The 18,852-nt window shown below is 36.6% G+C and overlaps 1 protein-coding gene across 1 annotated transcript in view; it reads left to right on the plus strand.

Annotated features, from left to right (window-relative positions):
* RHBDL2 (rhomboid like 2) overlaps positions 1-18,852 on the plus strand; it is a 52,805-nt gene that overhangs the window by 25,599 nt on the left and 8,354 nt on the right. Inside the window, exon 5 of the mRNA XM_081308642.1 lies at positions 1,695-1,807. Within this exon, the coding sequence (XP_081164768.1) occupies positions 1,695-1,807 (113 nt within the window). The remainder of the gene's footprint in view (positions 1-1,694; positions 1,808-18,852) is intronic.

Raw genomic sequence — 18,852 nt, forward strand, 5'->3', positions numbered from 1 at the left:
GTAGATGACACATTGTAATTTTAATGCCACTTTTAGTCTTACTATTGAGCAGCAGAAAGTTTTTTATGGGGTTTGGAGTTTTTATGATATTGGTCACCTTGTCCTCAAAGGGTTCTCAGAGGACAGGATGGCTTTCTTTGAACTTCTCATTTAAATTCAGGAGCAGATATTTCTAATCTCCTTTATGCTTGAGATATCCAGAACAATAGTATAACTGTCCTTGCTAGACTATTCTGTGCTGAATGACACATAACTCTTGTATGTCTTTTGTGTGTGTGTGTGTGTATGTGTGTGTGTGTGTGTACACTGCAGTTTAACTCAGGGGCACTCAACCACTGAGCCACATCCCCAGCCCTATTTTGCATTTTATTTAGAGACAGGGTGTCACTGAGTTGCTTAGCACCTTGCCGTTGCTGAGGCTGGCTTTGAACTTGTGACCCTCCTGTCTCAGCCTCCTGAACTTCTGGGATTACAGGTGTGAGCCACCATGCCTGGCTCTCGTATGTCTTTGAAGATGTCTTGGGCACTCATAGTTATAGCTGGGAGCACAGGCACCATAAAAGTAAATAATCCATTCTGCAGGATGTATCCAGAGAACCTCTTCAGTGACCTGTTGGGTATCTGTAAAGTACATGATGAATCTCTAAAACTAACATGAGAACTGCTGCACTGTGGAAGATTGATGCATCTATTTTGTTTTGGAACTTTTGGTACAATCTGAAATCTCCTTAAAAAACAAACAAACAAAAACACTGTGCTGCATAGCAACTAAATTAAGAGTTACTTTAATGTGGGAATTTTTCAAATTATGTTCAGATTCTCCAGAGATGCTTTGTGGGTTCAATAAGCAAGATAATAAAAACTTCGTTTAAAAATATTTTTATTGGGCTGAAGACGTAGCTCAGTGGTAGAGCACTTGCCTACCATGTGTAAGGCCTGGGTTCAATTCCCAGCATTGAAAAAAAACTCTGTGTGTGTGTGTGTGTGTGTGTGTGTGTGTGTGTGTGTGGTGTGTATGTGTGTATAAATATATTCCCATATGTGTGTATACATATGTGTATACATACATACACACACACACACACACACACACACACACACACACATATATATATAAACATATTTAAAGACTATAATAAAAACCACTCACATTCAAATGTGTTATATGCCAAGTTGTAGTATGTGGGAATTACTTTAGCAAGTCTCAAAGGTACTTTTTAAATGTAGAAACAGCAGTGAAATTTCTTTTGCCTTTTCTGTTTTATTAAATATCCCGAGGTTGCAAGATAGACTGTTTAAAAATCTGTCGAAATTTAAATTCAGTGTGAGTGAGTCAGGATTTTTTTTAAACTACAATGGAAACAAAATCAGATGTTGAGACTGCCATGATTGTAGTTGTCATCCAAACTCCTAATTTCAAGTTTATGTTCCTTAAGCCTGCCTCTCTGATGTTTCCTGTTATAATTGTTATAAAATGGACTTATAGAATACATTTATACTTTTTAAATGTTGTTGTATCTGTTTTACATATTGAAGTGCCTTGCAAGATTTTATTAAAAAAAAAAAGACTTGCCTGCTAAAAAAATTAGAAAACAGAATTCTAGCAAGTCTAAGTCCTTAACTAGAAACAACATCTCAGAGCCTACTAAAGAAATAACTGCTTTAATATTTGACAACTGTGTTTGTCTTTGCAGAGTTCAGCACATTGTGGGGAATCTTCTTATGCAGCTGGTTTTGGGAATTCCCTTGGAAATGGTCCACAAAGGCCTCCGAGTGGGGCTGGTATACCTGGCAGGAGTGATTGCAGGTCGGTGTTCTGAAAGTAGCAGAATCAACAATTCTGGGCTCTTAGGATTAAAAGCGAAAATAATAGATATTTATAGTGGATTTCCTTTTTCTTTTATGCCTTACTTTTCTTGTTTTGTAGTACTAGGAATTGAACCCAGGGCCTTGCTCATGTAGTTTTACCACTGAGCTACATTCCCAGCCTTTTTATAAATTTCATTTTGAGAAAGGGTCTGGAAGTTGCCCAGATAGACTTAAACTTGTGATCCTCCTGCCTTAACCTCCTGAGAGGCTGGGAGCATAGATGTGTACCACCATGCATGGCTATAGTTTTTATTTAAGTCAAAGTTTATTGTGCTCCTAATATATGTTAGGGACACACTAAGCATTAGAGATAATTTAATTGGAGATGAGATATTAGAGATAATATGAACACATGAAAAAGAAGTCCTGGTGCCTTTATTCAGGAATCTCACATAGTTGGAAACTGCAAGCATTTTGGTGTATAGGATGCTTATATTGGGTAAAGGCCTAAAGCCAGGTCATGAAGACTCTTAAGTGTCAGGCTAATGATTTTTAGAAGTAATATGATTAGGTTTGCATTTTAGAAAGACAATGTTGGGCTAGGGATGTAGCTCAGTGGTACAGTGTGTGCCTAACATGTGCAAGATCATGGGTTTGATCCCCACACATCATCACACACACAAAGGGACACAAAGACTGAGGAGGAACTAGTAGAATATGGCAGTAATTTCTAAAATTGTGCCTAAGTTGATTAATTATAGTGTGAGAAGAATATATTAGAACTCCTGTCAGTTCATTTATATAAACATTTTAAAATATTAAAAATTTAATTTTAGATAATTGTAGACATACCAGCAGAGGTTAAGAAATATTGCCTAATGATCCCATGTACCCTTTAACGAAGGTTGCAAGATAGACTGTTTAAAAAATCTGTCGAAATTTAATGGTAACATCTTGCAAAACCTTAGCACAGTATCATGACCAGGACACTCATATGGGTTTAGCCAAGTTCCAAAACAATCCCATCACCCCAATGATTCATCATCATGCCTTTTATAACTCTGGGTTCATCCCTGTCAGCCTACCACACTCCTATATCATGGGCAGTCACTAATCTGTTCTCCATTTCCATAATTTTGTCATTATTAAATGGAATAATCTAGTTTGGGATTGGCTTTCCTCTAGGATTGTATTCCTCTAGGTTGTTTCATGTATCAATAATTAATTCCTTTATATTGCTGAATAGGACTCCATAGTATGGATGTACAACTACTTGTTGAATGATTCGCTCACTGAAGGGCATTTGGGTTGTTTAGAGTTTTGGGCTATTTGTGAATAATGCTGCTACAAATATTTATGTACATATTCTTATGAATCTTAAATTCAGGGTTTTGTGAACATAAGATTTCATTAGACTACAATAAATGTCAAAGAGTCTACCACGCGGCCTGCGCAGTGGTTTCATTAATGAGGTTCTGGCATTAAGTTAGTTAGAAGAGATCAAAATAAAACACACAGACAGTACCTTATTTTACATTGCTAGGTCCGAGACGGCTCGCCTCCCTGTTTCCCTGCCTCCAGCCGCCCAGCAGGGCAGCGAGGATTACTCTGGGCTAGCAGGAGAGAGAGAGAGCGAACACGCCGGGGAGTAGCCTTTTATTTGGGGGAAACAAGAGATTCAGGGGAGAATTCCATCCAATGAAGGTTGAGGGGGGGCTGCACTCCAAGGTCAGGGTCAGTGATTGGGTCTCCAGGGTCAGTGGTTACGCACACCCCCACACGGATGGGCTCTCTCATCAGGAAAGGGTCGGGATAACTCCGACACAGCCAGAGTGCCTCAGTCCCTTAACGGGAGTCACCCAATCACGTGTCAGAATGGCTCCCCACAAAAGAGCACACCTGCTGGATCATACATATGATGGTAGCATGTTTTATTTTTTGAACAAAAATTCCAGAAGGTTTTCCAGAATATCTATCCTTTTATATTCCTCCTAGTAAAGGACAAGTGATTCCATTTCTCCATATTCTCAATAGCATTAAGATTTCTTGTTATTGTTATTATTATTATTATTTTTTTACTTTTTCTGAGAAGAGGGCAATGATATCTTATCGTGGTCCTAATTTACCTAATGGCTAATGATGCTGAACATCATCTTATGTGTTTATTTGCCATCTGTCCATCACCTTCAGTGACATGTCTGTTAATGTTTTTTGCCCATTTTCTAATTGAAATTTTTTAACTATTGAATTTATATATTCTGGATACTAGTTTTTCTTTAAAAATATAGTTTATAAGTATTTTCTCCCAATCTATAGCTTGTCCTTCCATTATCTTAACATGGTCTCTCACATAGCATGAATTTTTAAATTTTTGATGAAGTCAATCAAGGTTATCCTCCCTCCCTCTGCCAGTACTAGGGATTGAATGCAGGGCCTCACACTTGCCAGGTAAGCACTCTACCACTGAGCTATATCCCTGGCCCAATCAAGTTTTTTCCAGTTTTCTTTTTATGAATTAAGTTCTTGGGGTTCGCCTTAAACACTCTTTACTGAGTCCTAGTTCTAAAGATTTTTTTCCCTACATTTTCTTCTTAAAAGTTATAGTTTTTTGCCTTACATTTAAATATGTGATCAGTTGTGATTTGGTTAATTTTTCTATGATGTATAAGGTTCAGATTGAGGTTGTGTTTGTTTCTTTGACCTATGAATATCCAACTATGCCAGAACAATTTGTTAAAAGAACTGTTCTTCCTTTACTGAACTGCTTTTGCACTTTTGTCAGAAATCATTTGCCTGTAGTTGTATAGGGGCTACTCTGGCTTCTTTTTATTCCATTGATCTGTGTGTCTCTCAACTGATACTATATAGCATTGGTTACTGTAGCTATATAATAACTCTTGAATTCAATAAGAATGATTCCTGTTTTAGTTTTCATTTTAAAAATATTTTTGTTGTTGTAGTTCCTTTATCTTTCCATATAATTTTTACAACAATCCTGTGTATAACTTTGAAAATTCTTTCTGGGATTTTGATAGGAGCTCATTAAACCTGTACATTAATTTGGGGGAGAACCAAAATCTTTACTGTGTTGTCTTTCAATCCATGAGCACAGCATGTCTCTTATTTAGATCTCCTGGATGCTACTATATTTTTAATCAGTGTCTGTGTGTTCATTGCTGGCATAGAGCAATACAACTATTTTTTATATGCTTATCTTTTTTTTTTTTTTTTAAAGAGAGAGTGAGAGAGGAGAGAGAGTGAGAGAGAGAATTTTTAATATTTATTTTTTTTTTTTAGTTCTCGGCGGACACAACATCTTTGTTGGTATGTGGTGCTGAGGATCGAACCCGGGCCGCACGCATGCCAGGCGAGCGCGCTACCGCTTGAGCCACATCCCCAGCCCTTATATGCTTATCTTATAACTGTGACTTTCTTATTAGTTCTAGAGTTTAGTTTTTTTTTTTTTTTTTTTTTAGATTCCTTGGGATTTTCCATGTCGTCTGTGACTCATCATGAATAGTGACAGTTTTATACTTTGCTTTTCAATCTGCATGGATTTTTTTTAATATTTATTTTTTAGGTGTAGATAGACACAACACAATGCCTTTATTTTTATGTGGTGCTGAGGATCGAACCCAGGGCCTCACATGTGGTAGACAAGTGCTCTATCACTGAGCTCCAGCCCCAGCCCCAGCATGGCTTGTCTTTTTATGCCTTGTATGGTGGCCAGCACCTCCACCACTATGTTCAGTGAGAGTGGGGAGAACAGATATCCTTGGCTTGTTCTTGCTCATCTACAGAAAGCAATGAGTCTTTTACTACTAAGTAGAAAGTTAGCTGTTAGCTGTAGGCTTTCTGTAGATGCCCTTTACCAATGCATTTCTTTCTTTCTTTTTCTTACAAGTATCTCGTTTGGTTGCCCAGGTGGCCTCAAACTCCTGGACTCCATCCCAGCCTCTTGAGTACTGGGATCACAGGCATGTGCAGGCATCTGGGTTACCAATACATTTATTTCTAAAAAATGAGCAAGAAATTGAGTATAGCTAGTATGTACTACACAGGTTGAGATGGGTCCCACTGTCTTTATGTGTTGTAAGAGGACATGCAGTTTCCTGGGCGTAGGGTGGGAGTTCCATAGCACACAGTGACAGAAAGCTGTACCTGACTTGCTGTCCTTCATGTTGCAGGATTTATTGCAGTCTGTGTGGGCCTGGTTAAATAAGTAGGGTAATCTTCCTAAGGAGTAAAGGACATCCTGTGTAAGGAGTTGTCGAAAGGATCTTTTATTATTTCCCAGAGATTCATTGATTATTTAATGGTAAATTACTTAGATTAGTTTATATGTTTTTCTTTTACAAAAAAGATGGATGTCCAATTTGCTGACTTTTTCTGTGATAATAAAAGTTTTTTTTTTTAATTTTTATTTTTTAGTAGCATGCTACTTAACAGATGTTAGGAAAACAAATATGCAATATGTCCCTTTGAGGACATGATTACATTTTTCCCCTCAAAGGAGTGAGAAAATAACTGCTTTTCTAAAAATACTCATGCTATGCAAAAGGCATTTTGAAAGTTGGAAATTGTTTTGTTATTATGTGATTTTGCTGCTGAAAATGATGCAATATCTCATAAATTCACACTAAGAAGGCAGGGAAACAATTCTTTAATTGGTTTTAAAATTTCTCAGTGAAGAGTTTTGGTGAGCTTTAAATTTTAATGTAGCACTTTGATTATTTTGCAATAACAAATGACTGACATTGGGGAAAGTGAGAATTAGCCAAATTGCAACAAAATTTTTGCATAAATTGGAGTAAGCACAGTCAGTGATATAATTCTATTTGAAACTACATATCATTTTTAATTTTAAATTTGGCCATGATAGTCATTTCTATAGAAAATAATTGAATTTAGAATTACATCTTTGTATTTCTGTGTCATGATATTTAACCAAGGATTTCAAACTATAATATGAAGCCTACTTAAGAAACACTACTCATTGAAAGATTTTTTTATACCATTAATGAAGTAAAAATAATTTGAAAATACTGTTTTTAAATTCTATTTTTATTTTAAAAACATATTAGTATAGTAGTACATATATACGTAACTTATAAATATGTAAAATACACCTATATTTCAAAAGTTAGTTGGGTTAGTTTCCTAGCTGCTATAACAAAGTACCATAAATTGGGTGGCTAAAAACAACAGGATTGAGCCAGGCACAGTGGCACACCCCTGTAATTCTATTGACTTGGGAGGCTGAGAAAGGAGGATCACAAGTTCAAGGCTGGCCTCAGCAACTTAATAAGACCTTGTCTCAAAACAAAAAAATGAAAAGGGGATGTAGTGGTAGAATGCCCCTGAGTTCAATCCCTGGTACCCCAAAATAAGTAAATAAATAAGGCAATAAATAAATAAATGAAAACAAATAGATTAAAGAGAAAGGAAAAAACCCCAGGAATGTGTTGTTTCACAGCTCTGGAGGCTAGAAGTCTGAAATTAAGCCATCAGTAGCACTCTGCTCCCTCTGAAACCTGTAGGTGAATCCATCCTTGCCTTGTCCTAGTTTCTGGTGGTAGCTATGAGTCTTGGTGTCCTTTTCTTTTAAGGTACTGGGGATTGAATCTGGGTTCTTGCACATGCTATGCAAGTGCTATATCCCCCAGCTACATCCCCAGCCCATGTGTTCTCTTCTAGGACACCAGCCATTGTGGTTTGGGGACCCACCTTGCTTCAGAATGACCTCACCTTAACTAGTCATATCAGCAACAACCTTATTTCCAAATATGGTCACTTATGTCCAAATAAGGTACTGGGGGTTAGGACTTTAACAAATCTTTTTTGTTTGGGGAGGTACATAATTCAACCTATTATTAGTTCTTACCATTTTTTTTTTTAACTGATCAAAAGTTTGCCAGCCTCTTATAGCTAAGGATTCCAGTAAGGACTGTGATGACCAAAAAGGGCAGGGTGCAGTGGCAGATAAAATTGAATGTGAAAAAAAAAAAAAGAAAAAAAGAAAGATAATTGACAAGGCTTAGTGACATAGCTCCTCATCCTGCCTCCCTCCTACTTTTTTTGGATCCTGTTTTTCCACCTCCTCCTCCTGTTCCTGCACACACCTCTTTTGTCCTGCCCTTGAAGGTCCTTTGGGATGGTCAAGCCTTGCCTGATTCCAGCTTCTACATCCCTGTTTTCCCCATGGCTTGATTTCAGCCCTGCCCCAGTCACAGAGAGCCAAAGGAGAACATGAATAACCTGTTCATATCCTCTGCCTAATTTTGCAATAGCTTCTTGGCAGGTGTCTCTTTGCTAGTCCGGTCTATCCTTCACATACTGCTGTTTGGATCATCTTCCTCCAACAATGATTAGATCATATTGTATACCTTTCCTAAGAAATTTATAGTAGCCAAAAGAAAGCCAAAACATCCAAGAATGCTCTTCATTCCCCTCTGCTGCTTGGCTTCATTGCCTATCTTGCTTTGTTTTTTAGATTCTTTCACATGTGATATAATTCCTTATCCTTGACTTCTGAAAAAATGTGTCCAGGTCTGTGGATCAGAAGCATCAGCTTCACCTGGGAGCTTGTTAAAATGAAGCATGTTGGGCCCCAGATCAGACCTGCTAATCAGACTCCTCCTTTTAACAAGTTCACAGGAGACTCAGACATACATTAAAAATTGAGAAATGCTTGGTGTGCTCTCCAGCACAGTGTCCCTCAGGCTTACAGATGGTCAGAATCATCTGGGGAGCTTGTTGCAACCAAAGCCATCCAGATCCCAACAGATCTACTGAATCTGAATCTCTGGTGATGTGGCCCTGGGATCTATAGCTTTTTTTGTTTGTTTGTGCAGTGAACACAAACTGATAACTACAAACTGTATACCTTTAAATTGTGTAATTTGATAAGTTTTGATATGTGTACATAACCATCATCATAATCTAGTCACCTCCCAGAACATTATCTTGTGACCTCCCCTCCCCAGCATATATTTTCTGGAATTATAGGTTGTGTTTTCTAGAATTTTATTTAAGTGGGATCCTAGAGTATATACTCTGTATTGCCTGGCTTCTTTCACTCAGTGTAAATATTTTTGAGATTTTTCCATGTTGTGTGTGTCAATACTTGATTCCATTTTATGGCTGGATAACATTTCATTGTAGGAATATACTACAGTGTGTTTATTCATTCCTGTCTTGTTGATGGACATTTGGGTTGTTTTCAGTTTGAGGTTATTACAAATGAAGCTGCTATGAATATTGTGTTCAAATGTTTGTGTGGACAAGTGTTTTCATTTCTCTTAGGTAAATATCTAGGATTGGAATGACTTGATTCTATGGTAGGGTATCTTTTAACTTAAAAAAAATACACACACGTTAGTTGTAGTTGAACACAGTACCTTTATTTTTTTTTAAAAAATTATATTTATTTTTTAGTTGTAATTGGACACAATACCTTTATTTCACTTATTTATTTTTATGTGGTGCTGAGGATCGAACCCAGGGTCTCGCATGTGCAAGGCGAGTGCTCTACCGCTGAGCCACAACCTCAGTCCCCTTTATTTTATTTATTTATATGTGGTGCTGAGGATCGAACCTGGTGCCTCACACATGCCAGGCAAGCACTCTACCACTGAGCCCAACCCCAGCCCATCTTTTGTCTTTTTAAGGAACAAACTTTTTAACAGCATCACTGAGATATAACTCACATATTGTACAGTTCATCCATTTAAAGTGTATAATTCAATGTTTCTTAGTTAAATTCATGGGTTATTTACTCATTATCACGATCTAATTTTAGAACATTTTTATCCTCTAAAGAAATTCTGTACCCATCAGTAGTCATCCCGCACTCTACTCCACTTTACCCCATCCACCTGCCCCAGGTACAAGCTACTGTTGGTTCATTCTAGACATTTCATGTAAATAGAATTATACAATATGTGGTCTTTTGTGACCGGATTTTTTTCACTCAGCAGAACATTTTCAATATTCATTCATGTACCACACATCACATTTTATTCTTTTTTATTTCAGGACAACATACTACTATATGGATATTTTCTTTATCCATTTGTCAGTTCATGTACATTTGGCTTGTTTCCACTTTTTGGCTCTTATGAATAATACTGCTGTGAACATTTGTATACAAACTTTTGTGTGGATATATGATTTCATTTCTCTTGGGTATTCAATTAGGAGTAGAACTGACAGGCCATATTGTAGCAAAGTTCCTGTTCCTCCACGTCTTCACCATTTGGTTTGGTAACTCTTAATTTAGCCAGTCTGTTAAGTGTGTAATATCTCAGTGGGTTTTAATTTTAATGTGCATTTCTTCTGAGCTTCTCTTGTGCATGCTAGGCAAGCGCTCTACTCCTGAGCTGTAGCCCCAGTCCTAATTTACATTTACTAATGACTAATGATTGTGAGCATCTTTTCACGTGCTTATTTGCCATGCATGTTAAAGGTCTGTTTAAACTATCTGCCTATTTAAAAAACTGGGTTAGCTAGGAATGGTTATATATATATATATTCATTTGTTTCTTAAAAAGAATGGTTATATATACATATATATACACACACATATATACACATACACACATATGTGCGTACACACATAATACGTGTGTGTATGTAAACAAGTCCTTCATTAGATATATGGTATGCAAATATTTTCTCCTGAGCCATGTCTTGTTTTGCTTTCTCTCTTAATGGCATCTTTTGTAGAGTAGAAGTTTTAAATTTTTATTGTCTGATTTATCAGTTTCCTAAATTTAGGGATTGTGCTTTTTATCGTCATATCAAAGAAATTTTGTTTAATATAAGGTCATTATGCTTCTTCTAGAAGTTTTATAATTTTAGCTTTACATTACGTCTTTGATGTTTTTATAGGTTTTATATAAGTATGCTGCAAAGTATGAACTGAAGTATTTTTTGCACATAGATGCCTGGTCCATACCATTTGTTGAAAAGAATCTTTTTTCCACTGAATTGCTTCTGTATCTTTGTTGAAACCAGTTGTCCATATGTGTGTTTGTGTTTATGTGTGGACTTTCTATTCTGTTTCTCTTATATGTCTATATATCTTCATATCACACTGCTTTGATTATTGTAGATTTCTAGTAAGTCTTGAAATCAGAAGGGCTAGTACTCCAATACTGTTCTATTTCAAAGTTTTTATATTTTGGCTATTATAGGTACTTTGCATTTCTATATTAATCATCTTGTTAATTTCTACAAAAAGAATCTGCTGGGATTTGGATTTCAATTGTATTGAATCTATAGATCTATTTGGAGAGAACTGACATTTTGTTTTTCAGTAATGGGGATTGAACTTGGGGCTTCATGCATACTAGATGATCATTCTACCACTGAGGTATATCCACAACCTTTTTTAAAATTTTGAGACAGGGTTTTGATAAGTGGCCTAGAACTTGTGATCCTCCTGCCTCAGCCCCTGAAGTAGCTGAGATTATGGGCCTGCATACTATACTTGGCTAGAATTGAAAGTTTAACAATTTTAAGACTTTCAATCAATGAACACAATATATCCTTCTGTTTTTTGGGTCTTTCAGAATTCCTCTGATCATGTTTTAAAATTTTCAGTGTTTAGATCTTGTACATTTCTGGTCAGATTTATATCTGTGTATCTCTCTCTCTCTTTTCTTGCAGTGCTAGGGATTGAACCTAGGACCCTGCACATGCTAGGCAAGCTTGTATTTTTGATGTATTGTAAATGGTTTTATTTAAAACATTTCCTTCCTTCCTTTCTTCCCTGGGGATTGAATCCAGGAGTGCTCTACTACTGAGCTACATCCCCAGCCCTTTACAATTTTTTTTTTTTTTTTTAAATTTGGGGGTAGGATCTTGCTAAATTGTCCAAGGTGACCTCAGACTTTTGAACTTACAATCCTCCTGCCTCATCTTTCTGAGTAGCTGGAATTATAGGCATGTACCAACATACATATCTATTTTTAAAATTTCTATTTCTGATTCTTCCTTGCTATTGCCCAGGAATATAGTTGGTTTTGTGTGTGTGTGTGTGTGTGTCTACTATATTGACCTTACTAGACCCATCTATTATTTCTAGTAGGTTTTTTTTTTTTGGTGGTGTTAATTCCATTAGATTTCCAACACAAATTGCTATGTTTGTGAACAGAGTCAGTTTTACTCCTTCCTTTTTAATCTGGATGCCTTTGATTGATTGATAGGTTGATTGATTGCCTAGAATCTCCAGCATAATGCTAAAATAGGAGACTGAATATCTTTGTTCTTGATCGTAAAAGGAAAGGATCCATTTTTTGTATATGTTGATGAACCTTTATTTTATTCATTTATTTGTATGTGGTGCTGTGAATTGAACCCAGTGCCTCACACATACTAGGTAAGTGCTCTACCGCTGAGCCACAACCCCAGCCCACGGTCCAGTTTTTTGTTGTTAAGAGTGATGTTAGCTGTGGATTTTTGATACTTGCTCTTTATTAGGCTGAGGAAATTCCCTTACATTCCTAGTTTGTTTAGTGTTTTTAATCACAGAAGGGTATTGGATTTTGTTGAATGCCTTTTCTGTGTCTATTATGATGCTCATTTCTTTTTTGTCTGAATTACATTGACTAATTTTGAAATGTTAAATCAGTCTTGCTTTTTTTGGGATAAATACCACTTGGTCATGATGTATTATCCTTTCTTAATATTGCTGGATTTTACCTGCTACAATTTTGCTTAGAAATTTTGCATTTATTTATTCATGAGAAATACTGGACTATAGTTTTCTTGTAAAGTCTTTGACTGATTTTGGTAACAGGCTAATGCTTTGCCTCACAGAATAAAATAGGAAGTATTCCATGCTCCTCAATTTTATGGAACAGTTTGTATACAACCATTAGTCCTTCCTTAAATGTTTGTTATAATTCAGCAGTGAAGCCATCTGGGCCTGGAGTTCTTTTCTTTGTTGGGAGATTTTAAACTACAACTTGATTCCTTTAGTAGACACAAGGCTATTTGGGCTATTTCTTCTGAGTGAGCTTTGGTAGTTTGTTTTTCAAGAGATTTGTTCTTTTCATCTAAGATGTCATCTTTATTGGCATAAAATTGCTTATAGTATTCTATTATTATTATTACTCCTATTTTTGTGGCATTGGGGACTAAATCCAGGCATACTGTATTACTGAGCTACATCCCCAGCGCCCTGCCCCCAACATTTTAATATCTTTTTTTAGTTGTGTATGGACTCAATGCCTTTATTTGTTTTTATGTGGTGCTAGGATCGAACCCAGTGCCTCATAGTTGCAGGGTAAGTGCTCTACCATTGAGCCACAACTCCAGCCCATCCCCAGCCTTTTTTATTTTTTATTTTCATAGATGGTTTTGCTAAATTGCCCAGGCTGGTCTCCAACTTGGAATCCTACTTCCTCAGCCTCCTGAGTTGCTGAATTATAAGTGTACACCACCACATGTGGCCCCCCATTACATATATATATTTGGTACTGGGAATTGAATCCAGGTATGCTTATCCACTGAGCTATATCCCAGGCCTTCTTATTTTTGAGTTAGGGTCTCACTAAGTTGTGTAGGACCTCACTAATTTGCTGAGGCTGGCTTTGAACTTGTATCCTCTTGCCTCAACCTCCTGAGCTGCTGGGATTACAGCTATGTGCCATCTTTTAATAGCTAATGAATTTGTAGTGGTATAATATTTTTCATTCCAGATATTAGAATAAAATATTTGTATTTTTTCCTTATTCTTTGATTAGTTTGATTAGAGGTTATCACATCTATTGATATTCTCAATGAAAGAACAGCTTTTGCTGGGCATGGTGGCCCACACCTATAATTCCAGTGGATCAAGAGGCTGAGGCAGGAGGATTGCTAGTTCAAAGCCAGACTCAGCAACAGGGAGGAAATGAGCAACTTAGTGAGATCCTGTTTCTAAATGAAACACAAAATAGGGTTGGGGATATGGCTCAGTGGTTGAGTGCCCCCAAGTTCCATCCCCAGTACCTATCCCACCCCCCCGCAAAAAAAAAGAAATACCAGCTTTTGGTTTCATTATATTTTTCTCTACTGATCCCTTTTGTTTTTCATTTCACTGATTTCTATTCTGGTCTTTATTGTTTCCTTTCCTCTATTTACTTGGTGTTTCACTTGCTATTTCTAGTGTGCTTAAGATGGACTGTAAGGCTACCAACTGGAACTTGCTTCTTTTAGAACACCGGTGTTTAATGCTATACATTTTCCCCAAAGTATTGCACAACAGCAATATGCCTCAAACTTTGATATGTTGTTTGATTTATTTTTATTTAGCTTAAAATACTTGCTAGTTTTCCTTTTGGTTTCTTCTTTTCACATGGGTTATTTACTGTGTGCCATTCAGTTTCCAAATATTTGCAGATTTTCTAGAGATGTTCTGCTATTGACTTCTAGTTTAATTATGGTCAAATAACAAACTTTGTATAACTTGAATCCTTTCAAGTGTATTAAGGCTTGTCCCATGGTCCAGAATATGGCCTGTTGGTTAAGTATTCTGTGTATCTGAAAAGAATGTGTGTTCTACTGTTCCTGGATGGAATATTGTGTAAATGTCATTTATGTCAGTTTTATTATGTTTATTCTATAGATTTACTGGTTTTCTGTCTACTTTTTCTATAGTTTAAGAAGGGGATGTTGAATCTCTGATTATAATGATAGATTTGTCTGTTTATCATGTGGTTCTTTCATTTTTTGCTTCATTTATTTTGAAGTTCTATTGTTAGGTATGTAAACATTTAGGATTGTTATGTTTTCCTGATGAATTGATCCATTTGTCAGTATGAAATTAAATTATTTGTGATAACACTGTATGTTCTAAAATTTACTTTAAAACCGAACATCTTCTTTTAAATTAGTGTGAGTATATCTTCTCTATCATTTTATTTTTAACCTAATTTGTATCTTTATCTTTAAACATTTCTTGTAGGCAGCATATAGTTGGATCCTATTTTTTTAATCCAATTTCATAAACCCTTAATTTAATTTGGGTGTTTAAACCATTTGCATTTAATGTGATTAATGATATTACTAGGTTTGAGCTCAATATGTTGCTATTTGTTCTGTGTTCCTTTTTTCCTGTTTTTCTTTTCTCTTTTTGCCTTTTTTGGGTTGTGTATTTTTTTTTAAGAGAGAGAGAGAGAGAGAGGGAGAGAGAGAAAATTTTTTTGTTTTTAATATTTATTTTTCAGTTCTTGGCGGACACAACATCTTTGTTTGTATGTGGTGCTGAGGATCGAACCCGGGCTGCACGCATGCCAAGTGAGCGTGCTACCACTTGAGCCACATCCCCAGCCCGGTTGTGTATTTTTTATGATCTTATTTTATCTTCTTTGTTGGCTTATGAACTATAATTCTCTGATTTGCTAGTTCAGTGTTTGCTTTAGGGTTTATAGTATCTGTCTTTAGTTTATCACACAGCCCACTTTCAGGTGATATTATATCACTTTGCATATAATGATAACTTTATAAACTATATACTTCCATTTATCCTCTTTAGCCTGGTATTATCATACATTTAATTTTTACATGTTATAAATCTCAGATTACATTATTACTATTATTTTTGATTTTAATTTTTGAGACAGAGTCTTGCTAAGTTGCTGAGGCTGGCCTCAAACTTGTGATCCTTCTGTCACAGCCTCCCAAGTAGTTGGGATTACAGGTGTGCACCACCATGTCTGGCCACATTATTATTTTTGCTTACATAATTATCTCTTTTTAAATTTTTTATATGGACACAATACCTTTATTTTATTTATTCATTTTTATGTGGTGCTGAGGATTGAACCTAGTAGTCATATGTGGTAGGTAAGTGGTCTACCATTGAGCTATGATCCCAGCCCCCATAATTATCTCTTAAAGAGATTGAAATGATAAGAACAAAAGTTGTAGTGTTTGCTCATGTTCTTATCATTTGCAGTGCTCATTATCCTTTTGTGCAGCTTGATATTTCCTTTGGAGATCTTTCTGCTGCACGACCAGCACGCTAGCTTCAAACTAGAGGTTCCAAACATAGAAGTTAACTAGTGAGATCAAAATAAAGACACATTTTACCTTTTTCTTGCCCAGCTAAGAGACGGCTTCTCTGGGCTCCTGCCTCGAGCCACCTGGCGGTAGCAAGGTTCACACAAGAGACCAGCAGGAGAGAGAGAGGCACGCCAGAGAGTGAGCTTTTATTGGGGAACAAAAAATTCAGGGGAAAATTCCATCCAATGAAGGTCGAGGGGGACAGCATTCCAAGGTCAGGGTCAGTGATTGGTTTCCAGGTCAATGGTCAGTCACACCCTCACACAGACAGGCCCTCGCACCTGGAAAGGGTGGGGAAAGCTCTGACTCAGCTGGTCTGAGTGCCTCACACCCAGTCAGGGAGGTACCCAATCACGTGTGAGAACGGCTTCCCACAGATCTTTTTCCTTCTGCCTGAGATTTCCCTTAACACTTCTAATGGTATGGTCTGTAGGTCAATTCTCTCAGGTTTTCGATATCTGGAAAAAATAGTGAGCCTTATCTCTTCTTTTGGAGGATGGGAGGGCTAGGGACTGAATTCAGGGTCTCAGGAATGCTAAGCATGTGCTCTACCTCTAAATCTGGTGCTGGAGATAAAACCTAGGCAAATGCTCTTCCACTAAACTACCCCACCAGCCCTGCCCTTCACTATTTTTTTGTGGGGTACCAGGGATTGAACTAAGGGACACTCAATCACTGAGCCACATTCCCACCCCTGTTTTGTATTTTATTTAGAGACAGGGTCTCAGTTGCTTAGCACTTCACTGTTGCTGAGGCTGGCTTTGAGATCCTCCTGCCTCAGCCTCCCGAGCCACTGGGATTACAGGTGTGCACCACCACGTCTGGCCCAACCTTCATTTTTGCAAGATATTTTTAAGAGGTATAGAATCCAAACTTGACACTACTTTTCTTTCAGTAGTTTAAATATATTGCTTTACTGTCTTCTCGCTGTGTGTTTTCCAATGAGGAATCCATTATGATTCTTATCTTTGTTCCCTAATATAAAAGATGTGTTTTTACTTTGGATTTGAAAATTTTCACTGGTTTTGAGCAGCTTGATTTTGTTTTATAGAATAATTGTCTTCATGTTTCTTGTGCTCGGGATTTGTTGAGCTTCTTGAATCTGTGGGTTTTTAGTTTTCATCAGACTTTGGAAAAAAAACCTTAATTTTTTCAAAAAAGTTTTTCTGTATTTGACTTCTCTCTTCTTTATTGGGGACTTCAATTATATATTTGTTAGATTGCTTGAAATTTTCCTCTAGCTTACTAATGCTATATTTATTTTAAAAATATTCTGTGTGTTTTGTTTGGGATAGTTTCCATCTCTGTGTCTGTTTATTAAATATTTCTTTTGCAATGTCTAATTTGTCATCAAACCTATTTAGTTTATTTTTATAGTTTTTGACATTACAGTTTTCATCCTTAGAGAGTTGATTTGAATCTGTTTTATATCTTACATGTCTTTAACTTTTGAACACAAAGGATACAGTTGAATAACTGTTTTCTGCTTTTATAGCCTAAATTTAACAGTTGAATTATTTCTGGGTAAGTTTTATTTGGTTGACTTTTCTCTTGTGTCTCATCATTTCTGCCTCTTCACATGTCTGATCATTTTTGACTGGAGGCTATACATTTTATCTTGTTGGATGACAGATATATTTGTATTCCCATACATATTCTTTAGATATGTTCTGAAACTCAATTAAGTTACTTGAAGTTTGATCTTTTCTGGTAGGATTTGTTATGTGAAATTGTGTTTCAAGTCACGTTGAGTGCTAATTATTCTTACTCTGGTCAGGATCCTTTTGTACACTCTAACCAATGTTCCATGAATTATGAAGTTTTTGTTTAGAAGTTATCTAGCCTGTTTGGTGCTTGCTGTATGAGTAACAGGTGGTGTTCCCACATGCTTTTTGGTGGTTCTTTCTTTGGCTTTGGTAATTTCCTCGCATGCTTCTTTCTTTGTGTGCAGCTCTCTTTTCTCTAGTACCCTGTCTTATGAACTCAAGTTGCCTTGATCTATCTGTACCCTAAATTCCATCTTAACAACTTCTGGCGTGGTGGGATCAGCCTGGGTTCTCTCTTCATGAACTGCAGGCTGTAATCTTGCTTAAGGTAATAAGTACCTCAGCAATCAAATACCTCACCTAAATTATTTCCTGTCTTTGAGGGTTCACTGGTCTTTGTTGTCTAGGCCCAACTTGTTTGTTTTTGGTACTGGGTTGGATTCCGGGATGCTCTACTATTGAGTTTCATCTTCAGTACTTTTAATTTTTTTTTTTTTTTTTTGAGACAGGATCTTGCTAAATTGCCCAAGCTGGTCTTGAACTTGTGATCCTTCTGTCTCAGCCTCCTGAGTTGCTGGGATCATAGGTGTGCATCACTTTGTCTAGCTCAAAACATCGTATTAGAGTTTGCATGAGTTGGTTTGTAAAGCATTGTTTGGTCCAGGGATCAAGGATTGGGTTAGGAAATAAATTCATCTTGCTTGGGGGAATCTGATTAAATGGTATGTTAATAAGGATCCTGAGGCTACATCTTGATTCCATAAGAAACATAGCCTTCAGGGCTGGGATTGTGGCTCAGCTGCAGAATGCCTGCCTAGCATGTTCGAGGCCCTGGGTTTGATCCTCAGCACCACATAAAAATAAATAAATTAAATAAAGATATTGTGTCCAACTAAAAAATAAATATAAAAAAAAGAAACATAGCCTTCAGATAATACTGGAATGTTAGGTATTTTGACAGTTTGATTAAATATGTGGAGTATTTTGAAATAATAGTTCACAGTTTATAATACATTTCAGGTAGTGTTATAAGTACTATATATGTATGTCCAACTCATTTACATCCCCAATAACTCATTGAATCTATTAATATCCTTATTCCGTAGGTAGAAAAACAGCATAGAGGGGTTAAATAACTTCTTCATATCACACATTTGGTAAATTTAGCTCCAGAGTTTATGCTCTTGTTTCTGTAATACTACTTTTCTAATAAACACTTAAT

This window comes from Spermophilus citellus (genome assembly GCF_964194105.1).
Source record: "Spermophilus citellus genome assembly, chromosome: 9".
Lineage (NCBI taxonomy): Eukaryota > Metazoa > Chordata > Mammalia > Rodentia > Sciuridae > Spermophilus > Spermophilus citellus.